The sequence below is a fragment of the Xiphophorus maculatus genome, chromosome 21 (assembly GCF_002775205.1).
Source record: "Xiphophorus maculatus strain JP 163 A chromosome 21, X_maculatus-5.0-male, whole genome shotgun sequence".
Taxonomy (NCBI): Eukaryota; Metazoa; Chordata; class Actinopteri; order Cyprinodontiformes; family Poeciliidae; genus Xiphophorus; species Xiphophorus maculatus.
Window position 1 is genome coordinate 25,419,906 of NC_036463.1, and position 27,315 is coordinate 25,447,220.

The 27,315-nt window shown below is 41.3% G+C and overlaps 1 protein-coding gene across 6 annotated transcripts; it reads right to left on the reverse strand.

Moving 5' to 3' along the window:
• Positions 1-87: 87 nt before the first annotated feature.
• Positions 88-25,971, reverse strand: LOC102218668 (NLR family CARD domain-containing protein 3-like). Of its 6 annotated transcripts, none has more exons than XM_023326172.1 (9): positions 25,633-25,969; positions 23,314-23,460; positions 14,339-14,565; positions 9,636-11,418; positions 4,219-4,401; positions 3,357-3,533; positions 2,106-2,150; positions 471-578; positions 88-257 (listed from the first exon to the last, which is right to left on the reverse strand). In XM_023326172.1, exons 2-9 carry the CDS (start codon positions 23,439-23,441, stop codon positions 251-253), a joined length of 2,658 nt encoding a protein of 885 aa, XP_023181940.1. In that variant the 5' UTR covers positions 23,442-23,460; positions 25,633-25,969; the 3' UTR covers positions 88-250. The 6 variants fall into 6 exon arrangements, with proteins under 6 accessions (XP_023181940.1, XP_023181939.1, XP_023181938.1 ...); XM_023326171.1 differs by having other exon boundaries at positions 471-623; positions 1,977-2,150; positions 9,636-11,415; positions 25,633-25,967; XM_023326170.1 differs by having other exon boundaries at positions 471-623; positions 1,977-2,150; positions 25,633-25,967.
• Between the last annotated feature and the right edge of the window lie 1,344 nt (positions 25,972-27,315).

Below are 27,315 nucleotides of genomic sequence, written 5' to 3' on the forward strand. Positions count from 1 at the left end.
TTTATGGGTGAAAATGAATCAGAAAAAAAAGTCTACTTTAAGTTTGATCAAAACTCCATGAAGACACAAAACTGATCTGAGTTTGAATTTGATATTTATTGATACAAAGAGACAAACAATATCAGACACTAAAAACAGGATGAAAATCATTCAGGTCAAAGGTCATCATGATCCAATCAGAGTCTCTTTAGATTCAAACTGCTGCAGCTTCTGAGGATCAGCAGGAAACAGAAACGATTCAATACAGAGATCAGATCCTGCAGAGAGAAGAAAGATGCAGAGATCAGATCAGTGAGTTTCCAGACTCTCTCCAGCAGAAGTCAGTGATGCAGCACATCCAATAGAATGAGCAGCAGGGCCTTCAGTCCTGTTCAGAGAGCTTTACTGGGAACGCTGGATATTTGCTTGATGCTAAATGGTTTAGTTCAATATGCTGACAGCAACTGGAATGACTGCAAACATTTACTTACTGAACATCCTTTACAAAATGCTTCAGCTGCTGAACATCAGAATCTTTCAGGTTGTTTTCTCTCAGGTCCAGTTCAGTCAGATGTGAGGGGTTAAAGGTCAGAGCTGAGATCAGAGAAGAACAGCTGATCTCTGTCAAACTGCAGAACATCAATCTGAATAAAGAATAAAAGATGTGAGCTGAAGTCAACAGGATGCAGGTTAACCAGTCCAACAGAACCAGTTAAAGAGTCTCATGAATATTAATGCCAACATGCTGCTGCTTCAATAAAGACCTGCTGACTTCAGCTCTTAAACTCTGTCAGCTCCACCAGCAGCTCCATCAATACAAACTCAGCTTCTGCAGCAAATCATCCAAGTTTCACACAAAACCAACAATCAGGAGGAAAAACCAACTAATGGAGATTAATGCAGAGAAATTCAACTATTTCATTATTCATCAGCCATAAAGACATGAAGTCATGGAGAATATTTAATGTCAAAGTGACTTTAGGAGCTGAACCAGAACCAGAACCAGAACCTGATACTGGGTCATGATGAGTTGGAGGATTTTAGTGTTGAAGCATCAATCATTGATTATAGATTTGTTCCTGTCAGATTCTAGAAGCTGAAATTCACTTTTCTAGACTGGGCTGAATGACCTTTGACCTTCTCCACATGAGGGGGATTTCCAGTCCGAATGCCGTCTGGTTCTGACCTCAGATCAGCCGGTCCAACGCAGAGACTAAATGAATCTCTGGCTCCAAGTCCAGGAACAAACTCAGGAAAATGTTTCTTACAGCAGAAGATATGAACTTTGATTTTCAGATGAATTCTATCAAATTATTCACAGAATAGAAACTGAACTGTTACAAAGTCAATCTGTAGAAAATGGAGAAAAACTGATTTCATGAAGGTTTGAAAGTGGAGCTGAACTGGCTGCAGTTTTCTGGTCCAACATGAGAAACATCCTGACCTGCTGATTTTGCCTGTTTGTCTGAAATGCTGCAAAACAATAAAATCATTAAATAAAACAATACAATCATAAAATAAACCAATAAAATCATAGAGCTGCTAACAGCAGGGAAACTATTGCTAACTATCAACATGGAGGCCTGACCTGGTGGGTCTGTCAGTCAAACTCACTGCAGAGCAAAGAGGACAGAGGATGATTTCTAGAGCTTTGCTGAGGAGAAGATCAGCTTCATATGGAATATCAGCCCATCAACGATCTCACAAAATGAAGGAATCAGGGCTGATTTATCATTAGAAAGAGATTAAAACATTAAACTGACATCAGTGTTTTAATTTATTCTATCTTTCTCTTTAGTAGCAGGTTTTCATATCATTATTAATAAAACAAAAACACAGAAGCTTTAATTTGACCAAACCAAAAAAGAAGAAAGCAGACTTTACCATGAAGACCCTCAGAGTGGATCAGTAGAATATCAGCCAGACGTCTGCAGGTTAGTGGCAAGAAAACTTTCACATCACAAACATCAGCAATAAACTAAAACATGGTGACTTACTGTAATCGTTGTAGTTTACATTCTGGATTCTGTAGGAAACCACAGAGGTCCTGCCCTCCAAAATCTTCCAGGTCGTTCCTGCTCAGGTTCAGTTCAGTCAGATGTGAGGGGTTAAAGGTCAGAGCTGAGGCCAGAGAAGAACAGCTGATCTCTGACAAACTGCATTCCTCTAATCTGAATAAAGAATAAAAGATGTGAGCTGAAGTCAACAGGATGCAGGTTAACCAGTCCAACAGAACCAGTTAAAGAGCCTCATGAATATTAATGCCAACATGCTGCTGCTTCAATAAAGACCTGCTGACTTCAGCTCTTAAACTCTGTCAGCTCCACCAGCAGCTCCATCAATACAAACTCAGCTTCTGCAGCAAATCATCCAAGTTTCACACAAAACCAACAATCAGGAGGAAAAACCAACTAATGGAGATTAATGCAGAGAAATTCAACTATTTCATTATTCATCAGCCATAAAGACATGAAGTCATGGAGAATATTTAATGTCAAAGTGACTTTAGGAGCTGAACCAGAACCAGAACCTGGTACTGGGTCGTGATGAGTTGGAGGATTTTAGTGTTGAAGCATCAATCATTGATTATAGATTTGTTCCTGTCAGATTCTAGAAGCTGAAATTCACTTTTCTAGACTGGGCTGAATGACCTTTGACCTTCTCCACATGAGGGGGATTTCTAGTCCGAATGCCGTCTGGTTCTGACCTCAGATCAGCCGGTCCAACTCAGAGACTAAATGAATCTCTGGCTCCAAGTCCAGGAACAAACTCAGGAAAATGTTTCTTACAGCAGAAGATATGAACTTTGATTTTCAGATGAATTCTATCAAATTATTCACAGAATAGAAACTGAACTGTTACAAAGTCAATCTGTAGAAAATGGAGAAAAACTGATTTCATGAAGGTTTGAAAGTGGAGCTGAACTGGCTGCAGTTTTCTGCTCCAACATGTGAAAAATCCTGACCTGCTGATTCTGACTGTAATGCTGCAAAACAATAAAATCGTAAAATAAAACAATACAATGATAAAATAAAACAATAAAATCATAGAGCTGCTAACAGCAGGGAAACTATTGCTAACTATCAACATGGAGGCAATCAGGGCTGATTAATCATTAGAAAGAGATTAAAACATTAAACTGACATCAGTGTTTTAATTTATTCTATCTTCCTCTTTAGCAGCAGGTTTTCATATGATTATTAATAAAACAAAAACACAGAAGCTTTAATTTGACCAAATCATAGAAGAAGAAAGCAGACTTTACAATGAAGGCCCTTAGAGTGGATCAGTAGAATATCAGCCAGACGTCTGCAGGTTAGTGGCAAGAAAACTTTCACATACAAACATCAGCAATAAACTAAAACATGGTGACTTACCGTAATCGTTGTATTCTGCATTCAGGATTATGTAGGAAACCACAGAGCTCCTTCACTCCAAAATCCTTTAGGTAGTTGTTCCAGCTCAGGTCCAGTTCAGTCAGATGTGAGGGGTTAAAGTTCAAAGCTGAGACCAGAGAAGAACAGCTGATCGCTGACAAGCTGCAATTCTTCAATCTGAATAAAGAATAAAAGATGTGAGCTGAAGCCAACAGGATGCAGGTTAAAGCTGAAATATGAACAAATTAATAATAAAAATTTAGAAAATTAATTTCACTGAATGTAAAAGTCCCAGAAACATGATGAACTGATGTTTAATATTTGATCCAGTAAAACTGGTTTCTAGAGTCCAAACCAGCAGAACCAGAACATGTTATTATGACGTGTTGTTAGAACATTTCAGTCGGACCTTCAGTGATTCTGGTCGGGAATTAAAATGGACTTTAAGAACCAAAATGTGACATTAGGGCTGTTAATGAATGCTGCAGTGATTTAATGGAAACAGCTCGTTTCCACAGTGACCTTTGACCTTCTATTGAGTGGAACTGAGTGATTTATCTGAAGGATCAACAGCTGCAATAATTACACTTCACTCAAACATAAACACATGAACACATGAGTGGAAACAGAACTGTTTCTACCTGTTATATTGTTACACAGGATGCTGCATCACAACCGATCTGATATCAATGCTGTTACCATAGCAACAAGAAATCATTCATTTACAAAACAAAAGATTTTAGAAATTATAATCTGACATTTTGAGAGCAGATTGTTTTTAATGAAAACAGAATAAATGTGAAGATAAATAAATATTAAAGTATCAATGAAAGATTTTATAGGATAAATAGAGAAAACAAACCTCAGACTCTTTACTTTACTGACTGAACTCTCCAGGATCTCACACACATGATTCAGTTCAGAGTCTGTAATGATTCCCTCTATGTTGATCTGACTTATTTCCAGTTCAGTCAGATGTTGGTTGGACTTCAGAGCTGAAGCCACAACTTCACATTCAGCCTGTCTGAGTTTACAGCCACCAAGTCTGTGATTAGAGAAGAGATAAAGTCAGTTCTTATTAAACCAGATAATCTATATAAACACATTTAATAACATTGATATCATCTAATGAACATCTGGTCTTCACATCAATTTACTGAGTTTGATCATTTCATAACTAACATCATGGTTCTGGTTCTGGTTCAGCTTCATGTTCTCAGAACAACTGAAAGTTTTAGCGGCGGCCATCTTGGGTGCCTGTTAGCAAACCTCCCTGTTTCTTCATGCTGAGCTCTGACTGCTGCAGCAACAATCAGAAGCTTTTCATCACATGACTTTAAAACATGATTCTCATTGGAAGATGAAGGAATGGATGAAATCAGTGGAGCTGATATCCTAACAGACCCAACATGGTGGAGCGGATGGTGATCAGAAAATAGTTTCTATTCATCCATTTTCTAGACAAACTTCAGCTTCTAGGATCATGGCTCCTCTCTGTCTCCAGCAGACAAAGGCTGAGAGGCAGGAGAAACTCTGGAGAGGAGGACAATTCATCTGAGCAATCAATGATTTTATTAAATATTAAAACCATCTGCAGTAAAACAGCAGAACTCAGTAAATATCTTCAGGTGTCCATGTTAGGATCTGACTGTCTGCTGGATGTAAATGTAATCAAAGTATTTTCATCTGGATCCAACATCCAGATGAACTCCTGACACTAAACAGTCACCAAGCTCTCCTTCCTGAGGAAATCAAGAGCTTCAGCTGCAGCCAGATGTTGAAGATCTTCTATCAGTCTGTGAAGGAAAGTTCAGTTTCCTTCACAGACTGCCCCCCACCACCTTACTATAGATATAAAATATAGATCATGATGGAAAGAACCAGATGGTCATGAATGAATCCAACAGCTCTGCTAAAAGCAGCCTGATGCTTCCAGCAGAGCTGTCCTCCTCTCTCCCCATCAGATGATCCACTGTGGCTCCCCACATGAAGCAGCACTTTCCATGGTGAACCAGTGAAATGAAATCGATGAAATCCTGGGTATAACTTTAGCTTTTTCATTCCACGTCATGTACCTCGGAATACTTCCTGAGGGACTCGGTAATGGGGAAGCATACTTGCTGAAGATATTATTGATTGCAAGCAAGAAAGCGATTACTAAATGTTGGCTCCAACCTAGACCCCAAACTCTGAAGCTTCTTGTGCATATTATAAACATGATCTACAATATGGAAATGTTGACTTTTACAATACGGCTCAAGAAGGAGAAAGGAGAGAATCTTTGGGAAAAATGGGATTATTTTATTACCAAAGGTGTGTAACAGATACTGTTCGTGACTCCACATCACTCGGACAGACACCTGGGAGTTTTCCTTGTTTCCCTTTTGTGACTTTATACAGTGAAATGTGTGTAACATTGTAATGTCCATTAATGTGAATACATGCTACCTGCCCTAGCCCTCATGTTTGACTGCATGTAATTGTATGTTTAAAAATTGAATAAAAATAAAGTAAAAATAAAAGATTGATCAGACAATCAGACATTGGCATTTCATTCATTAGATTTCAACCACAAAACAACATTGATTCAATGACACATTTTCAACATTGGTTATTTGACTAGAATTGGATGATTGTTTGATGGTTGATCCACTGTCAGTTTTCAACCTCAAGCAAAAATCAACCATTCTCACTATAATTCAACGTTGAATTACCATCGTGTGCTATCTGGGTTGTTACGGCCCCTGGCCTCTAGAGGCTGTGCAGGCTCTTTTGTTTATGCTCAGTACAGCCTGCACAGCCTCTGATTGGCTGCCTGGAGGCTGCAGAAGAGCATCAACACTATTGGACCAGCAGAGGATTGTTGCTGATGAGGCCCATCTGCACCCTATGAAAGACTCCTGCAACCATTCCTTGTAGCTTGTAGGAAAATGTTTTGTTCAGCTGTCCCCACCTTTGTTTGCTTGTCTGTAACTGTTAACTATTCTGGGCAGCTTCAAAATATCTTGGTTCTGCTGATCCTTTTGTTCTGCTAAGCAGTTTGACTCTGCTCTTAACTGAATCTAATCAACCTAGAAGTTTGCGTTTAGGAGGCTTGATGCTCCCTTAGTATCTCTTTTTTAGATTATTTTGGATTGACTTGCTTGTTTTTGTTAAACTGTTAGTGTTTTACTTAACCCGCTTTAGTTTGTTAGTCTTTTTTTAGTTTTAATTGGGCTAAGTTGTACTGTGTTTTAGTTTGTAAAAATGAATTCTGATTGTTATCAGCCAACATTACGGCTTCTCGCCACTAATGTGCAGTAAAGTCACCTCAAGCTGATTACTGATTGTCCCAGTGAATAAAACTGAGACAACAAGCTAACATCAAAATGTCAAAGAAAAGGAAAATTGATTTACAAGGAAGAGTGTTTTATGAACGCTGGGAAAACAAATACCTGTTTGTACTTAAAGGTGAAAAACCAGTGCGTCTTTTGTGTTCTGGGACAGTGTCTGTTGTGAAAAAATACAACATAAGTCAGCATTTTGAAACTTAACACAGAGCTAAGTACTCCAAATTTAGCCTTCAAGAAAAACTCAAAATTGCAGCAGAATTAACAGGCAGGTTGCAATTGCAGCAGAATTTGTTTACAAAAGCCACAGATAAAAATGATGCAGCAGTGAAAGCAAGCTTTATTGTGGCTGAAGAAATCATCCGAGCTTCAAAATCTTTTTCGGATGGTGCATGTTTGAAGTAGTGTATGCTAAAGGTGTGTGAGCAGGTGTGTCTTGACAAGGTAAAGAGTTTTCAAAATGTCAGTTTGTCAAGAAATACCATCACGAATCGAGATAAGGAGATAGCCGGAAAATTTACCGACACAGCTAGCTGAAGAAATTGGCAGCTTTCTAGCTTTTTCATGAGCTGTGGCTGAAAGCACAGACAACGTGGATTCTGTACATTTGTCCGTTTTTATTAGAGGAGTGAATCCAGACCTGTCTGTAACCAAGGAGCTCCTGGATATAGTGGCGATGCATGGGACCACAACCGGCCGGGACATTTTTGATGCAGTGGAGAAGTCTGTCAGTAAAAATAAATTTCCATATGAAAGGTTGGTGGGACTACAGATAGTGCACCTGCAATGTTTGGAGGAAAAACAGGCTTAGTTGGATTAATGAAGGAAAAACTGCAAAAGTCAGACGTCGCTGATCACGTATCATTGCATTATCCATCAGGAAGCGCTTTGTGGAAAGGTTCTGGAGCTGGATAATGTGATGACGGCCGTCATGAAAACAGAACTTTTATTCGGTCGCAAGGGCTGAATCACAGCCAGTTGCAGCTGTTCTTGCAGGAGGTGGGTTCAGAGCATGAAGAAATGCCGTAACCATACACAAGTGAGGTGGCTGAGTAGGAGCAAAGTCCTTAAACGAGTTTTTTGAACTTCGAGAAGAAATTAATCTTTCATCAAGAGCAAACGAAAACCCTTGTCTGAATTGTCCGATCCGAAATGACTGTGTGATTTTGCTATGTTATGTGTCATCACCAAACATCTTGCTCAGCTAAATCAGAAGCTACAAGGACGTAAACAATTCATCACACAGAGGTCCGACATGATCACAGCTTTCCAGCGCACTCTCTACATATGGAAGTGCCAGGTGGAACAAACACTCTCGTCCACTTTCCTGCTTGTCAGATCATCTCGGCCTCAGCTCCCGGTGCTTTTACATGTGCTCTTAAATATCTACACTCTGGTTTTGACATCTTTGCCAATCCTTTCACCGCCAGGGTCTGCAGTGCATCTCACCGCCTTCAGATGGAGTTAATTGAGCTTCAAAGCAACAGTGGCCTGACAGTGATGTTTCAATCGAGGACTTTTTGTCACGATACGGTGTGTTGAGGGGTGGTGAGGCAGACGCTGTAGACCCAGGTAAGATTAATCATGATTTTAATGGTGCAACACACAGTGCAAGCAACGGGCAGCACGGCTGAGCGGAAGCCAGGGCTCGACGCCGGTAGCAACCGTTAACAAGACTGGCACACAAAAGACTGAGTGCACATAGACAAATGCAAGACAAGGACCGGACGAGGAACAAGGAACACAGGTGGAGTTAAATACACAGGGGGTAATCACAGAACGAGACACACCTGGGAACAATCAAGGGGAAGACAGGACAACACTGAGACACAGATACACAGGAAACTCAAAATAAACACACAGAAAAACACGGAACATGACACTTTTACCGTCTACTGCCACTGATTTGATACCACAGCTTCGACTCCATGCAGCTCGTGTTTTGTCCATGTTTGGAAGCACCTATCTTATTTTCAATAATGAATTTAAACAAGACCAAGTACAGATTGCGCATTACTGATGAAAACCTACAGTACACACTGTTTTGTGGATTGCCACAGCACAAGAACTAAAACCAGACATCAACAAACTGACCAGTGGAAAACCGTGCCAGACATCCGGCCAGAAAACATAGGTAAGCACTAAAAGACTGAATTAAATAGAATGAACTAAAACCAACAATAAGTATACTAGAATATACATATAGTTTATTGACTTTGCTTGTGTTGTGTTTTGTTTTGTGTTTATTTCCAGAATATGACATGTGAATGAGGATGTGTGAGTTGGTGTCTGGGTGAAGAAGGATCAGCTTTGCTTTCAAAGACAGGTAGCATGTTGTTATGTGAAATACATGTTGGTTGTGAACAAGCAGCATGTCCTTGAACCTGATACCTGTTCACAACCAACTAATACATGTTGGTTGTGCCATAAATAACCAAAAAGGTTTTGTGAATAAAGTTGAGAGATAATATCAAAACTTGTTTTTATTTTTTGTTTGCTTATCTTTAAACACTGATTTAAGTATTGTAATTGTTAAACTGAGTAGCCTTTTTTTACATCTATGTAAACTCAAATGTAATATTTAAAACTTGAATACATAAAATCAGTTATTTAACATTATGAGGTGTTGTTTAATTCATTTTTAACATTGTATTTTCATACATTTATGCAAGGGGTGCCCAAAGCTAGTTTTCCAGAGCTACCACTCGGCAACTTTAGATGCATTACTTCTCTAACACACCTGGATCAAATGAATGCCAATTTGGTCTGTTGAGGGCGGCCAAAATGCTGAAGTGGCCCTCGGTAAAATTGAGTTTGACACCCCTGTCCTAGAACTTGAGGTCGTAAGGGAGGAAAAAGGCCAAAAAATTACCAGAACTAATTTGAAGAACGACGAAAGAGGATAATGGTGCTGAATCAGCATTCACAGAATGAAGACATCTGGACTCACCGAGCCTTTCTGCAGTTCCTCACAACTGGAACCAGTCTAAGTCGTCCAGATTCTGATGTATTGTACTTCTCCAGGTCCAACTCATCCAGAACCTCTGACATCTGCAGCATGAAGGCCAGAGCTGAACACTGGATCTCTGATAGTTCATTCCCTGATTTCAGGAACTGCTGAATCTCCTGAAAAACTGAGAGGTCATTCATCTCCATCAGACAGTGGAAGATGTTGATGGTTCTGTCAGGAGAGAAATAATCAGTGTTCATCTCCTTCAGATTGTTAATGATTCTCTGGATGGTTTTTGAGCCTGCCGGGCCTCCTAAGAGGCCTGCTGGGCCTCCTAACAGTCTCTGGTTGGACTCCAGAGTGAGACCATGAAGGAAGCGAACAAACAGGTCCAAGTGGCCATTGTTTCTGCGGAGGGATTTATACATGACTTTCTCTATGAAGTCATCCAGAGATGTTTCGCTGTAGTTTACTCCCAGGAAATTCTTTACCACTTCTGTTTTCCTGCAGGTGAAACAGTGGAACATGTAGACTGCAGCCAGAAACTCCTGAATGCTCAGATGAACAAAGCAGTAGACTGGTTTCTGGAAGATCACAATCTCTCTTTTGAAGATCTCTGTACAAACTCCTGAGTACACTGTGGCCTCTGTGACATCCAGACCACACTGCTCCAGGTCTTCGTGGTAGAACATGATGTTTCCTTTCTCCAGATGTTCAAACGCCAGCCTCCCCAGCTTCAGAAGAACTTCCCTGTCAGCATTCATCAGCTCCTGTGGTCTTGTCTCATGTCCTCTATTGTACTTGTTCTTCTTCCTCTTTGTCTGGACCAGCAGGAAGTGTGAGTACATGTCAGTCATGGTCTTGGGCAGCTCTCCTCTCTGCTCTGAGGTAAACATGTTCTCCAGAACTATAGCAGTGATCCAGCAGAAGACTGGGATTCCACACATGATGTGGAGGCTCCTGGAGGTCTTAATGTGGGAGATGATTCTGCTGGACAGTTCTTCATCACTGAACCTCTTCCTGAAGTACTCCTCCTTCTGGGCGTCAGTGAAGCCTCGTACTTCTGTTACCCTGGCAACAAATGAAGGAGGGATCTGACTGGCCGCTGCAGGTCTGGAAGTTATCCAGATGAGAGCCGAGGGAAGCAGGTTCCCCTTGATGAGGTTTGTCAGCAGAACGTTGACTGATGACTTCTGTGTGACGTCAGAAACCAGCTGACTGTTGTTGAAGTCCAGTGAAAGTCTGCTTTCATCCAGACCATCAAAGATGAAGAGGAGTTTGCAGACAGCCAGTTGCTCTGCTAGGAGCTTCTGGAGGGTTGGATGGAAAACATGGAGCAGCGTGAGAAGACTGTGCTGCTCATCTCTGATCAAGTTCAGCTCCCTGAACGAAAGCAGAACCACCACACTGACATCTTGGTTCTCCAAGCCCTCTGCCCAGTCCAGAGTGAACTTCTGCACTGAGAAGGTTTTTCCAACACCAGCGACGCCGTTGGTCAGAACCACTCTGATGGCTCCATGTTGATCAGGGAAGGATTTAAAGATGTCATGGCACCTGATTGTAGAGTCATGGAGGTTTTGGATCTTGGAAGCTCTCTCCAGCTGCTTCACCTCATGTTGGGTATTAACCTCTTCACTTTGTCCCTCTGTGATGTAGAGATCAGTGTAGATCCTGTTGAGGAGAGTTCTACTTTCTAGCTCATCACTTCCTTCAGTCACACAAATACATTTCCTTCTCAGACTGATCTTATGTTCATGTAGGACCTCCTGCTGGCCAACATCTGCTAAAGCAAAGAAAAAACAACTGAAGTTAAAACCATGACTATGTGATTAAGTTGTAACAAAACCATCTGAGAGATATTAGGAGGCATTATAAGGTCTCTGACTTCACATGATGTGGTTTTAAATGATTGGATCCATCCTGTGAAACAGAATATTCCTATGCTGGTCAGCAGATTTCTGCCTCTTTTTTGTTCTCTGTCAGTGTCTGATTCACAAAGCAGATCAGGTGAGTAAAACCTGACAGAAAGATGTCCAACAAATGCAGCATCTTTAAGCAACATGAATTCTTTTGCATCATGTCACCATTTCCTCATTTTACCTTATTATCTGACCTTCTACCACAAACAGCAGCTGCAGAAAAATTAGAGGAAGAAAAATATTTTCTCCCACAATTTTTTATCGTTAATGAAGGAAATCTGTAAAAAAACATTTATTAAAAAAAGCTTTAATCTGCCAGTGAAACAGTTCATTGTATCTGGTAGAGTTATCATTTAAAATAGCATTTTTCAGTCAGAGACTGGATTGGATGTTTTTAAAGAACAATTACAGATTATAAATGACATGGGACTGATTTGTTCTTTTAAAAGTAAATAGATTGTCAGAATTATTACATGTTTCATATAGAAATATATTAACTGTAATGTGTGCTATAATATCAGAGTAAATAAAGGTTACTATCTCAGACTTTCCTTTCATCTTTCTGTAAAAGCAGCATTGCAGCAGGTTGCTTTTTCCACCTTCTTGTTGCTACAACCCCTGGCAAAAAGTATGGAATCACCAGTCTTGGATGAGCACTCATTCAGACATTTCATGCTGTAAAACAAACTCAGATCAAAAACATGATACAATATTAAGGTCGTTCCAAAGTGCAACTTGTTGGCCTTCAGGAACACTCAAAGAAATGAAGAGAAAACATTGTGGAAGTCAGTGAATGATACTTTAATTGACCAAACACAGGGAAATAAATATGGAATCACTCAATTCTGAGGAAAAAAGTATGGAATCATGAAAAACGCATAAACAAAAGACCATTCAAAATACATCACTAGTATTTAGTTGCACCACCTTTGGCTTTTATAACAGCTTTCAGTCTGTGAGGCATGGACTTGATGAGTGACAAACAGTATTCTGCATCAATTTGGTGCCAACTCTCTTTGATAGCAGTTGCCAGATCAGCTTTGCTGGTTGGACCCTTCTTGTGGACCATTTTTTTCAATCTCCACCACAGGTTTTCAATTGGGTTGAGATCTGGACTATTTGCAGGCCATGACATCGACTGAATGTGTCTTTCTTCAAGGAATGCCTTCACTGTTTTTGCCCGATGGCACGATGCATTGTCATCTTGGAAAATTATTTCATCATCACCAAACATCTGTTCAATTGAAGGGATGAGAAAACTGTCCAAAATGTCAATGTAAACTTGTGCATTGATAGAAGAATTAACCACAGTCATCTCCCCAGTGCCTTTGCCTGACATGCAGCCCCATATCATCAAGGACTGTGGAAATTTGGTTGTTTTCTTCAGGCAGGCCTCTTCATAAATCTCACTGGAACGGCACCAAACAAAAGTTCCAGCATCATCACCTTGTCCAATGCAGATTCTTGACTCATCACTGAAGACAACTTTCATCCAGTCATCCACAGTCCATGATTGCCTCTCCTTAGCCCATTGGAGTCTCGTTCTTTTATGTTTAGGTGTCAATGCTGGTTTTCGTTTAGCTTTCCTGTATTGAAATCCCATCTCCTTTAGGCGATTTCTTACGGTTCGGTCACATACATTGACTCCAACTTCCTCCCATTTATGCTTCATCTGTTTAGTTGTACTTTTTCGGTTTTCAAGACAAATGGCCTTAAGTTGTTTGTCTTGACGCTTTGATGTCTTTCTTGGTCTACCAGTACGCTTGGCTTTAACAACCATTCCATGCTGTTTGTATTTGGTCCATATCTTGGATACAGCTGACTGTGAACAGCCCACATCTTTAGCAACCATGCGTGAAGGGTTACCTTCCTCAAGAAGTTTCACAATCCTCTCTTTTGTTTCAAGGGACATTTCTCTTGTTGGAGCCATGGTTCTCACCACTCCACTTCGTCCAGCAGCCCTCCAAGGTGTCATGACTGCAGGTGTTTTGAACTGCACACTAACGGGCACATCTAATCTGGGGCAGGTGTCCATTTAGGGAAAGGAAATAGACTGGGTGTGTCCTTTTTTTTCTACCTCCAATTTGAGTGATTCCACACTTTTTCCTCAGAATTGAGTGATTCCATATTTATTTCCCTGTGCTTGGTCAATAAAAGTATCATTCACTGACTCCCACAATAGTTTCTCTTCATTTCTTTGAGTGTTCCTGAAAGCCAACAAGTTGCACTTTGGAACGACCTTAATATTGTATCATGTTTTTGATCTGAGTTTGTTTTACAGCATGAAATGTCTGAATGAGTGCTCATCCAAGACTGGTGAGTCCATACTTTTTGCCAGGGGTTGTATGACCAAATATGTGATATATTTCCTCTTTGGTCACTAGAGGGTGCTGTAGGCTCAATCTAAGTCAAGAGACAACAGGTAGTAGACAGGTGTTGAACTCAGAAGAGCATGCAGGTTTTTTGAGAGCTGTCTAATCTCTGTTGTTTCCTTTTGGAGTTACTGATTCTGTGCACTATTCATCTAGTCAGTTAAATAATCTGGTGAATTTGCATCTAAAAATATCCCTGGGACTGACTTTTACACGCCTTGGTAGGTACAATGTGAACCACCTAGCATGTCACTAGTTCAGTACTAGGCTGCCTAGTTCATGCATCAAAATAACCATCAAATTTAATAAGATGTTCAGTTTCAATGCAACTAGCACAAAAAGCTGAGAACAGAGCCACTTTAAATCAGAAGGAAAACAGAAGGAAGCTCTGATTGGAGGTGTTCAGTCTCACCTGGAGCACAGCTGCTCTGATTGGCTGTCAGCAGTCCAGCTCCTGTTCTGGGTCTTTCTCCACACTGGGGGCAGAAGGAGGGTCCAGACTGGTCCCAGTAGGACCTGATGTACTGTCTGTAGAACCAGTGACCACAGCTGGTAGAGACCGGATCCACCAGAACCTTCTGACACAAAGCACAGCAGGGTGGCTGCTCCTCCTCACCAACGCTGCTCCTCTTCCTCCCTCTGTGAAGACATTTCTTCATCACTGAAATAGCTCTCACTTTTGCATACAACTGCACTGTCCATGAGACAACTGGCTTTGCTCCTTTTCTGTTGATGTTTGGTAGGGTGCCAAGACTCCCAATTGATATAATTTTCGGCTCTGTCATTGACCATCATGAAGTCACAGATTATGATTGATATGTCCAGACACTAGGGGTTGAACCAATTAGTCGACTAGTCGACTAGTCGACTCTAGGACGTCTCGCGAGTTTTTACATTTCATGTCGACTAGTCGCAGTCATGTGATTGCCGGTGGTGACAGCCTGTGCTGATCTGACAGCACAGTATACGTCACAAGACAGAAGAAAAATAAGTTAATACATTAGTTTAAATGATATGTAGATGGATGCATATTTGTGGTTTTACAGTGTTTTTAAAAGGAGATGGAGTTGCAGCTGCAGTCCACTACAAAACACGAGCCGTCTAAAACTCGCCCCCTTCCCGCTAAGGATGTCACTTAGCCGCTCGCGAGTGTCTTTGTCACGACGATCTAACTAATACATTATGATGTTATGTTGCTGATTAAATAAAGATCTGTGGTAATGACAGCTGCTGATTAAATAAAAGCCTGTAGTTGGTAATGACAGTGTATACTTGTCTGACATATATATAGCCGTGAGTTCGTGCTAAGAATGACACTTCGTGCTTAGAAGTGTCATCAGATCAGCTGTCAGAAGTGTATGACACTCTGACAGCTGATCTGACAGAACACTGGCTACAAAATGGCGTCTTCAAAACAGATCGAGGACAAAACCCGCATCTTGTCAAACAGGTAGAAATTACTGGGTCCTTGTATGACAATGTGCTCTTAGCGAACTCTTAGCGAAGAGAATATTGACAGCGAGTGAACTTTATTTACCCCCCGCCCCCGTGCCACCTCTTTTTATTGTTTTTACATGCCATCTAAAAGATGTGCGTTTCCTTTTGAATGTTGGTTTCCCAGCAACTTATTATTTATCATAAACTATCCCGATGTTTTGTTGTTTCACTTGTTGCTGTTCTGTATAAATGCCGTATTTTTCCGTGAAAACGGGTAATAAAGCCTCTACATTACTCCAAAGCTTTGCGTCTTGCGTTGCTATGACGTCACAACGACTAGTCAACTCGACATTGACTCGACTTTTATCATGTTGACGTTGACTAGAAAATATCTTAAATCGTTCAATCTGCTGAGTCAGCAGAGCTTCCTGCCGCGCATCGGGCGGAGGAGAAGCAGGTGGTTTCGTTGAATTCAGCTGTAACCAAACGGGATCCGTTCATAACAGGTTTGGCTTGTGATGTTCCAAAAGCTCCATGTAGTCAGTGTGATCATTTGACTCCTATAGTAACTATCCAGAGATCATCAGCATCAGCCGGTGTTTAGAAAAAAAAGTCAGACCCGACTTTGTGCAACACACTTTTCCCCGCTGCTCACGAAGAATCTCCATAATAGACTTAGTAAAAGCAGGAGAAGGGGAGAGAGTGTGTGTGTGTGGGGGGGGTGTCAATATTTGCCGTGAAAATAGCTAATAAAGCCTCCAAGTAGTTGTGAAGGGTTTTTGCGCTTACGTCACTATGACGTCACCGCGACTAGTCGACATCGACTCGACTATTATCATGATGTAGTCGACCTTAAAAAATATGTAGTCGTTCAACCCCTACCAGACACTAAGGAAAGTTTGCATTTATCTAAGAACTTTATAAAGAGCCTTGTACTGTGACAGAGCATTATTTCAACATGATAGCAATGATAACAACAAGTTATTTAAATATGTCATATTTTTTGGTAAATCTGACTTCATGATGATTCTTTGGACTTTGGTTCTGTGTTCACTTTGTAATTTTCTGATTAATTGTTTATAGTTGTAGTTTAGTTACAGTTCATCTTTATTGAATCCAGTTCCTGTTTCATTTAGATGGTCAGGTTCCTAAAACGTACTTGGTTCTGATTGCCATCTGGTTCTGCTTGTTTTTCTTGTTTCTGGGTTTATTTGCCACCAAAGACATTAAATACATTGATCTGTTGAGACCGTCTGGTTTGTCTAAATAGCTAAAAATTATGCAGAACATTGGCTTTTACCCAATCCTCTCTGATTAGATCAAAATGTTAAAAGTCTAATACTTTAAATTATTATACATTTATGTTTTTTTAAAGGACTTTCACATTTTTACATCTCAAAATATCTACGGCAGGGAACCATCAGTAGCCCCCAATCCCCGGGCCACAGACCGGTACCAGTCCGTGGATCAATTGGTACCGGGGCCACGCAAGAAATAATTACTGTATTTTCCGCACTATAAGGCGCACCTAAAATGCTTCAATTTTCTCAAAAGCCGACAGTGCCTTGTAATCCGGTGCGCCTTATATATGGACCAATATTGAGCCACAACAGGCCTCGCAACTACGGTAAGCAGCCGCCGACTTCATTTTCCCCTGTAGAAGAAGAAGCGCACGGTGCATGCTGAGATATAGGCTATGTCTGCGTGAAGCGTGCCGTTTCATTTCCATTTGTGTGTTTATGTAAAGACCCAAAATGGCTCCTATTAAGAGACACGCTTACGACGCAGAGTTTAAACTCAAGGTGATCAGTCACGCAGTAGAACACGGGAATAGAGCAGCAGCGAGAGAATTTAACATGAACGAATCAAAGGTGCGAAAGTGGAGGAACCACAAGATGACCTGCGCCAAGTAAAGAAGACTAAACAGAGTTTCCAAGGGAACAAAGCGAGATGGCTACTGTTGGAGGACAAACTCGAACAGTGGGTTGTTGAACAGAGAGCAGCAGTAGAAGTGTCAGTACAATCACTATTCGAATGAAGGTAACAGCGCTAGCACGCGAACTTATCAATGAATTTTGAGGCGGTCCTTCTTGGTGCTTTCGGTTTATGAAAAGACGTAATCTCTCCATCCGCACATGAACGAATACCACATCACTGACTTTACCTCGGGGAAAAATAATAAAACAGCTGTTTATTCAGAAAATATTTCTGTTTTATGAGTCTGGAGGGTCTTTTATTATGAAAATCCTTTAACCGGATTCTCTTGGTTACGTCTTGCGTGCCAACATTGAGCCCACAAGCAGCAAAATGAGTAAGAATAGTTCAGATGTCTTTGGAAAGTTTCTCTGCAAAGGGAAAAAGGCCCAGAGAAGAGACAGAAGAATGGATTTATCTCGGTAGGTGATTCCCACATTAGAAGCTCTGTATGATATGGTGACCGGATGTTAATGAGGAAATGAAGCTTCAAACTGCTTCACTCACTTCACTGGATGCAAAACCTAGCGATTCAAATCCAAGCAATAACATAACTCACTAATTACATGTTTCTGATGCCCCCCTTTCACTGCACACAGCACTCCAAGACATGTGCAGTTGTTTTCTGAGTAGCAGAAGATGTTTGTCTGGTTTAATCATCAGAATAGAATTCTGCTACATAAATCATAAGATATGGCGACATGTAAATTCAGCAGCGCTTCGCTTTCAGAGACAGTGGAGACTACGTCCAACTTTTGTTGTCACTTAAAAAGGAAGGTCAAAGAAAGGTAAGCTATGTGGACGTGATGTTAGCAAAGCTAGTTATACAGAGACACATACTGTATGTTCCATTTGTGATAAAAAAACGTTACTGCAATGAATTATTGTGCGGAGGTGTTGACTGATGTGTTGCATTTATGGGACAACACTGTGACTAAAATCAGCATTATAGTGATGTGACATTCACGAACAATCCGATTCTTCTAAATGGCTCTTTACTACGAAGATAGGACTGAAGCCTCACTGAGAGCTGTTCTATATTGTTGTAATGCTCTGCAGTGTTATGAGTCTGCTCATATAAGACTCAATGCTTTATTCCATGCCACCATGCTTTACTAGCCCCCCCACCAGGCCAAGCGTTCCTTGTTTATGGTTTTAGAAAAATTAATAATTTTTTTTAAAAAATCTCCTTTTTTAATTCTATTTTGTTTGATTTGGATTAGAAGTGTCTCTGTTGCTCTGAGTATTTCACTGGTGGAGTAAATTTATTCCTAAAAGATCCGTTTATAGTTTATCAATTTAAAGCCAGGAGAGCGGACCAATCACACAGCTTGCGCTGTGCATTGCCTCGCGCTGCCGCTGCTTGATCTCAGCGCGGATCGCGCCTCCTTTCACTCAAACTGGACACAGGCTGACCTGCATGGATATTTACAACAACCACCTGTGAGGAATTTTTTTTCTTTGGCAACTCCAAATCCAAGTTTAAAACTCACCGCGTTAGCTCTGGTAGCACAGCTGAATGTGAAGCGCAGGAATAACTAGTAGTGGCTCTTTCAGAGGTGCGTGCTGAGAAACGATGAGAATAATTTATCTTTGTGAACAAATAATTATGTGCTGTGTTTACATCCAAACACGCTGCCCAGCTAGTTGAGATGCTTTTGATCAGTTTATGTCTGTGTTCCTGGTCGGTCGGAGCGTTAGTGGTTAACAAACCAGCACTACACAGCACTACACAGCATCAGATTGTAGCTGTAGTAACAAAACACTACAACTATGAATATTGTTCTTTGAACATTTACAAAGTAAACTTGTCAGCTTCTTAAAATCTTTCATTTAATGTTAAACAATTTCCAGTCCGAATGACGTCTGGTTCTGACCTCAGATCAGCCGGTCCAACTCAGAGTAAATGAATGAATCTCTGGCTCCAAGTCCAGGAACAAATTCAGGAAAATGTTTCTTACAGCAGATGAAGGTTATCCTGCAATAGTCAGCCCCGCCCACTCCTCACTACGTTCCAGGGCTGCCTACTGACCAGTTCTCTGTCTAACAGGTCCGGAAAATCTCTGAGACCTGGGTATTACCCTAAAAGTACTCTATAAGAGATAATCTATTTAAACTGGTGGCGAAAGTGATTCGTCTAGCTCTAACTACCTCCAATCCAGAAGTTATGACCCTTTACAGTTAAGAAACAATCAGCTGAGTAGCCCTCACAGCTGCATAATTCCAATAACCACTTCTGTTAACGGTAGCCCACTTTCTAAATCATAACTTGCACTTGGAACCGGCTAGATTATGTTTAGTGACTTAGATGTAAGTCCCAGGGTCATTATTTACTCTCACCAAAGGAAATTATGAAGCCTCCTATTTACTGGAATCATGTACATTAGTTTTACCTTAATTAAAAGAACTGAACAAAGATTAAATGACTCTATTAATTCCAATGTCCACCAACCTCATTAGAATTTTATGGTATAAATTTATTAAGCAAGCTTAAGCAAGGATATGCGACATACAAATCAATAATCAATCGTATATAATTCAAAAACAGTGTAATAAAATTTACATGTACAATCCTACTACCCTGTCTCCTTTCCCTAACTTTAAGTCGCACGTTCTGAAATGGAATTTCAATGAGCAGATTCAACTCATACCCAGACGATGGTGGATCTTTTGGCAACAGGAATTTCTAGCATCCTTGGTTGAGGTCTTTGCCTTGTGTGGAAAAATCCTCCTTAGAAAGGAAACAAAGCAGAACGGGTCCGAATCCTTTTGCAAAACCCAGTTCCTCATCCCTGAGGGACCTTTGTCCTTCCTCCAAGTCTTGTTGCAGAATTGAAATTGCTGGGTTGAGACGAGACCGACGGTCGAATGAAGAACTAGAGATGGGGCGATGGGACCCAGTCCTTTCTTGGCGGTGTGAAGTCCGAGCTCCCCCGTAGTTCTGAAGTGCGGTCCGTAGCTCAATCTGCTCCTGCAGGTTGTCTCTTCTTCTGCGCCGCCGGACTGGGAACGGTCGGTTCCTCTTTGCAGCCCGTTTTTATACACTTCTCCACCATGTATGTGTATGGGGAGCTTCTGGTCTACGTGACTTCCTGAACATCTGCTGTTTTTCGTGAAAAAGTCCCCAACGTTTCCCAACCTGTCCGTACTTTCCCAAACCTGTTGCTTCAGCCAAACTCACCGCACCACCCATCCTGTGCGCCCTGGCCATCTGTTCAGAACTACTTGCAACATTTCCTGTTTTCAGGGCTGTACTGCATTCCCCTCTTCTCTATAACTCACTTTTATTACAACTCAGTAAACACATTCAACCTGTTGTTAACCCTGTTTGAATTGATTTCAAATGATTACAACTTCATATTCATTGACAATAAATCATTAAACATAATCATTACATAGTTAAATCATTACAGATCCTTAATCAGAGATTTTTTGCAGAAAGTTATTGAGTGATTACATATACTCATATTATTCAGACATATTCAACTTAATTAACTTTTAATCAAACCACAAGATTACTTTATTTCTTCCAAGCCATTATGCACCTTTTTCTGCGTGTGCCTGGAAAGATCTCATACCCTTATGCCAGTTTTCTTGACACAGAAGATATGAACTTTGATTTTTAGATGAATTTTATTGTGGAAAATAAAATATTCACAGTGTGTTTACTTTTATTAGAAGTTTATTTAGTATTAATCTTACAATGTTTAATCATGTTTATTATATCTTACTCAAGCTTACAGAGTTATTGACAGGACAAACTGGGATGTTTTTGAACATCAGGACCTGGAGGTTTTTACAGACAGTGTACTGTGCTATATCAAGAACTGTATTGACACTGTAGCTGTGGATAAACGCATCCGGGTCTTCCCAAAGCCGAAACCCTGGATGACTCAGGAGGTCCAGCGACTGCTAAAGACCAGGAATACCACCTTCAGGTCTGGAGACAGGACCGTCTACAGTACAGCCCGAGCTAACTTGAAGAGCGGCATCAGAATGGCTAAGTCTGACTACAGGAGGAGGATAGAGGGCTACCTTGACAGCAACAACAGCAGGCAGGTGTGACAGGGAATCCAGCATCTCACCAACTACAGGACCAACCTCGCAGCTGCGGAAGGCGACGCCACGCTGGCAGAGGAGCTGAACCTCTTCTTTGCCCGCTATGAGGTGAAGCCAACAGAGGCAGCCACACTACACCAAGCGACCCACAACACCACACCCCTCGTTGTAGAGGAACACGAGGTGAGGCGCACACTGCGGCCGTCAACCCAAGGAAGGCTGCTGGACCTGATGGCGTCCCTGGACGTGTCCTGAAAGACTGCGCCGATCAGCTGGCTGGAGTCTTCACCAGGATCTTCAACCAGTCCCTAGCCCTGTCTACAGTCCCATCCTGCCTGAAATCTTCCACCATAGTCCCCATACCCAAGAAACCTCACATCTCCTGCCTCAACGACTACCGGCCAGTGGCACTAACCCCTGTGGTGACGAAGTGTTTTGAAAAACTGGTCCGGGGTCACATCACAGCACTTCTCCCTCCTGGCTTTGAACACCACCAGTTCGCCTACAGAGCCAACAGATCCACAGAGGACGCTGTGATCACGGCCCTCCATGCTGCTCTGTCACATCTGGAGCAGCAGGGGAGCTATGTGCGGATGCTCTTTGTAGACTACAGCTCTGCTTTTAATACCATCCTCCCTCACAGACTGGTGGACAAACTGGGGGACCTGGGCCTCCCTCACTCCACCTGCATGTGGATCCTGAGCTTACTGACCAACCGACAGCAGAGAGTTAGGGTGGGAAAACATACATCCACTGCCCTCAGCCTTAGTACTGGCTCTCCACAGGGCTGTGTGCTGAGCCCCCTGCTCTATTGTCTGTACACATACGACTGCACCTCTGCCCACCACAGCAACACCATCACCAAGTTTGCTGATGACACCACAGTGGTGGGGCTCATCTCAGGAGGCGACGAGTCCGCCTACAGGGGAGAGGTGGAGCGGCTGTTGCAGTGGTGCAGGGAGAACAATCTGCTCCTCAACAACTCATAGACAAAAGAACTCATAGTAGATTACAGGAGGAATAAAACGGACATTACACCACTAACCATTGGGGGAAAATGTGTGGAGAGGGTAGCTGATTTCCGTTTCCTGGGGGTCCACATTGAGCAGGGCCTCACATGGAACATGAACACCTTGGAGCTGATAAAAAAGGCCCAGCAAAGACTGAACTTCCTGAGGGTTCTCAGGAGGAACAGCATCAAGGAGAAGCTGCTGGTGTCCTTCTACAAGTGCTCCATAGAGAGCATACTGACCTACTGTATCTGCGTCTGGTATAACAGCAGCACTACGGCTCAAAGGAAAGCTCTCCAAAGGGTTGTGAATACAGCCCAAAAAATCATTAGCTGCCCTCTCCCCTCACTGGAGGACCTGCACAGCGACCGCTGTCTAAGAAAAGCACAACACATCACAAAGGACACTTCTCACCCCGGACCTTCTCTGTTCACACTGCTGCCTTCAGGCAGAAGATACAGAGCAACCAGAACCAGAACCAACCGTCTCAGAGACAGTTTCTACCCGATAGCAATAACAAAACTAAATGCAATCAAAAACAACCATTAATCATCATAAATGATGGATGTGAGAATGTGGCTGTTCTTATTTATTAGGTTTTTTGTGTTTTTTTTTACTAGTTATTTGTTCATTCTTACATCGTGTGTGAATTGTGAGGCAGTTATTTTTTGTTTTTAAGCATATGCACTGACTGATGAAACCTTTTACATTTCGTTGTCCTTGTGACAATGACAATAAAGATTTATCTCTATCTCATTCAAAATCTACATATTAACTGACTTTCTGTATTTAGCTTTAAGTTTACATATAAATTAATGATGCTTTAATTATTTGCCGAATATGAACAAGTTAATATTAAATAAATCTGTGTGGAGTCACATGAATCAGTTAGAAACTGGTTTCTTACTTCCTGTCTGAGGGTCCAGGTTCATTATGGAAGTATGGAGGTTTATCTCTGGACCGGTCACTCCTCATAGAAGGACAGACGGATCCTGGAGGTTCTGCTCTGTTCTCCTTTAGGTCCAAATCTTCCATCTTCTGGACCTCAGTAAGTCTGAAAGAGAAACCAGTACCAGTCAGTTCCCAGTGATCCAGTAAGCAGAAAGTTGATTCCCATCATGTGTTCAGAGGATCAGAGGAACCTGATCCAGCAGGTAACATCTGGGTCTGAATTGTTCTCTCCTTCACTTCATCTTGACCTTCTGATGTCTGCTGGCTGATCCAAGAACCTTCTGGAGAACTTCTGACTTTATTAAGAACATTTCAAATCTGAGTCTGAAACCTAAACTGGAATCATGTTCCAGGTCTGTAGAAACATCCAGAGTGAGGTCAGATGTAGTGAATGAAGGAGTGAACATTTCCTATGAAGTGGTGATGTGTTGGTCCTGAACAGATGGGCTCAGTTAAAGCAGCGGTTCTGAAACCTTTGGGGTCCAGACCTCCTTTAGACGGGCTGCCAGTCCTCCTGCTGAGAGTCAGGTTTAGTCAGAGAGGCAGGAATATGTGGAAGGAATATTTTCCAGACGGACCAACAATCAGAGAGACTTCAGGATCAGGTGATCCATGGAGATCATGAGGAGTGATCTGATCACTCTCAGCTTTCAGCAGATCTGTTCAGTTTTCCAGCAGCTTAGAGAGACAAAGAGTTTCTCACTGCTGCAAGGAGAAACAAGAAGTCCAACTGGAAAAGAAAGAAGTCAGAGAGGAGGAAGAGAGGAAAATCTGTTGAGAGTTTAAATCTGGTTTGACTCCACAGATCAGAGAAACATCAGTTTCTGATGAACCCCAGACTGCTGAGGAAGGAGTGATGTGTCACATTTATGATTTAAATAATCAGAGAAACCAGTTTAACATGATGGAGTATTATGGACACACTAAGAAAATAAAATAGGAAAATACCAGAATAAAGTCAGAATATAACAACTTTATTCTCATAATATTATGAATTTCTGCCAAAAATAATTTCTATTTATCTTATTATGACCCTAATACTCTGTGATAGTTTACAAATGTTTTTGTTCTGGTTTTTCCTACTAAGATAAAAACAGTTCTGATCTTTAAAAGATTCATTCAGTTTTTATTTAGTTTCTATTCATGATGTCATTATTGCACACAATCAGATCATCTTTAGGTGTTAGTGCTGCCTAAAGGTGGGATCATGTGGGATCATGGTAGATCTCACAGTCGCAGTAACTAAGTTGTGGCACTTTGTTAAATATTTCTCTCATGAAATATAAATGTGTAATGTTGCCTTGTGTAACAACAATTTATAAGCAGCAACGTTTCACAATAAAGTTTTCATTTCAATGAATTTCATTTTCCGTCTGTCTAAATACTTTCTTGATCAGCCCATGAATTAAAATCAGTTCAATAAAGCACTACCCCTACAAGGACCCCATGATAGACGCTCTTCTATCCGTCCTGCCTAGAGGCGATGCTCACACCGATGCTCTATGGTAGGAACATCTGACCAGGTAGCACAGATCGTCACTGTTCTGTCGACTCGGGCCGCTGTGGGCGTCCCTTGATTTGATCGGTTAGAAAAAGATCCAGAGACCCATAAGAGACACGGAGGAACATGGAGCTGCAACACTGACCTCTATTAACAAGAAGACAAGTTATTTCTGTCCAGCATCTCAATATGGAGTTTTATCTGAAGAAGAACAAAGTTAATTTCAGTTTCTATTTCAAAGTCACGTGACGTGAGTTTTCATGATTAACCAGAAACGTCTAAAATCAAAGTTTGTTTCGTATGAATAAATATTTACTGTTAACAGTTCAGATAGATATTTTTAGACTGTATGAAAACAATATAAAAGTTTAAAAACCTTCAATATTTCGGTTTTAAACAGTTCTGTAGTCAGAAGAGTTCCACTACATTTCCCATGAGCCTCTCCTGGCACAACAAATCTGCTCATCAACATTGATCATCATGTCCCAACAGGCCGCTGTCTAACAGGCGTCAAAACTTAAAGACGTTTATTTCCAGAGTTAAAGTGACAAACTTTCTATTCAGAGCATTAAATGACAGCAGCGCAATAATATATCTGACATTAAACCACTTTTACACAAACAGAGAGATTATATTTAAACAGCGGAAGTTGCTGCTCAGATTAGTTCAAACTGGGACTGAAAGGTTCGGTCTGTTCTCGCTTCTCTGACCCGGAAACAGAGAAAAGCTTGAAAACGGGTCAGAACCAATTTTATAGAAAGTGTGTGTACTCACTGGATCTGCTGCTGAGATGTCTGCGTCACACAATGGAGGCGCTGCAGGTGATCAGCTTGTTACAGGTGAGGAGGAGGAGGAGCTCACCTTCTGATGTGTACACTGTAAAAAATAAGTGCCCTGCCCCGGGGCAGCTCAACATGTGGCTCAGGAAGCTGAAATCGAACTTACAACCTTCTGGTCACAAGACGACCACTGTACCACCGAGCCACAGCCGCCCTAAAAAAGCCACTGCATGATCCTTTTGCTAATCTTCTTTAAAACCCAGAATAACGAGCTACAATTCAATGCAATTTAATATAAAAAGTGAGTAGAAAAGGTAAACTAAAGGACAAACCATAAAAGCACAAGTACAGTGAAAATCAACAGAAATCATTAGTATTAAAAGAAGAAATTTTAATTCTTAAATCAATACGTTGCTATAAAAATTGAGCCGAGTTGCGGCACTGAGCCGTCGGCCACTAAACTTTACAAGTTTAACAATAATTCTGGACATGGTTGGAGTTCCTTAAACTCTTCTGGGGTCAATTTGCAGTGACCAACTGACCTGACCTACATGTTTTAGGAGATGTGGGGGGAACCGGAGCACCCGGAGAAAACCCACGCAAACACGGGGAGACCATGCAAACTCCACACAGACGGTCTCTGTGAAGACGCAGCGCTAACCGCTGCACCACCGTGCTGCCCACGTTTTTTCCAATTGGTTTGGGAAGGGATCTATTTTCTAGTTTGCCAATGGGGGAAAAATCTTTGCCTTTTTAAATTCTCTATTGACGGAGCGTGGCATGGCGCCCCGTTCACAGAGGCTACAACCTCCAAGAGTTCGATTCCTCGGTTCCTCTCTTGCACGTCTTTTTCTTTCTCTAAATATCTAAATCAAGAACATTAAACATGTTCTTGATCGTACTCACTCTTGCTTTTTCTGTGGCTTCTTTAATCGCAGAATGTTTCGTATTCTTTTCCAAAATGAAAATTTAGATTTCTTTTTTTTACCATCCTGCAGGGTTTTAGTATCTGGATTGTTTAAATCCTCCTGGATGGTTTCTCCAGGGATCTCAATCTCTGCCAGGGATTCCGGATCTGTGGAACAACCAGGTAAGGTTTCTCCTGGGAGTTCCTCCTCTGAACAAACCTCTTGATTTAAAACTTGAACCAGGTCCACTTGGTTCTGTGAATCTTCCTCCTGTTCTTGGAAAACTGCGATCTGTTTCTGTTGGAAATCTTTGTTCTCAGATCTCAGAGTGTCTTTAACTCTTTCCAAATCATTTTTCATACAACGTATCTCCTGATCGTATTGTTGTTTTAGTGCAGAGACTTCGGTTTCGTACCGACAGTTTAGCTGCAGGTACAAACCGTTTACCTTCTCTAACTCAGCCAGTGCGCTCCTTTCTTTCTCCTGCAGGAATTGAATCTCTTTGGTTGTTTTTTCTTGCAGGACGGTGTTCTCAGCTCTCATCTTTTCAAGTAGCTCCATGTCCTCCTCTGATTTCTCCATGTTAGTTTTTCTCTCTTGAATTAATTGCAAATTTAGTCTTTCAACTTGTTCTAGCAGAGCAGAGTAATTAATTTCATGGACCAGATTCTCTTTCTTTTCTCTAGATAGAGCTGTTTCCCCCTGCTGAATCATCTTCTGGAATGTTTCCACGTCTCGTTTTAGTCCAATAACTTCACTTTCATATTTGC

What these genes read in the sequence shown, in the direction of transcription:
- LOC102218668 (XM_023326170.1), bottom strand. Translation starts at nt 23,441, where the DNA reads ATGGAAGATTTGGACCTAAAGGAGAACAGAGCAGAACCTCCAGGATCC. An exon ending in CCTGGACCCTCAGACAGGAA is followed by an intron (nt 14,566 to 23,313) that starts GTAAGAAACCAG and finishes ATGTCTTCACAG; the next exon opens with AGGGAGGAAGAGGAGCAGCG. An exon ending in TGTAAACTACAACGATTACA is followed by an intron (nt 624 to 1,976) that starts GTAAGTCACCAT and finishes TTCTTTATTCAG; the next exon opens with ATTGATGTTCTGCAGTTTGA.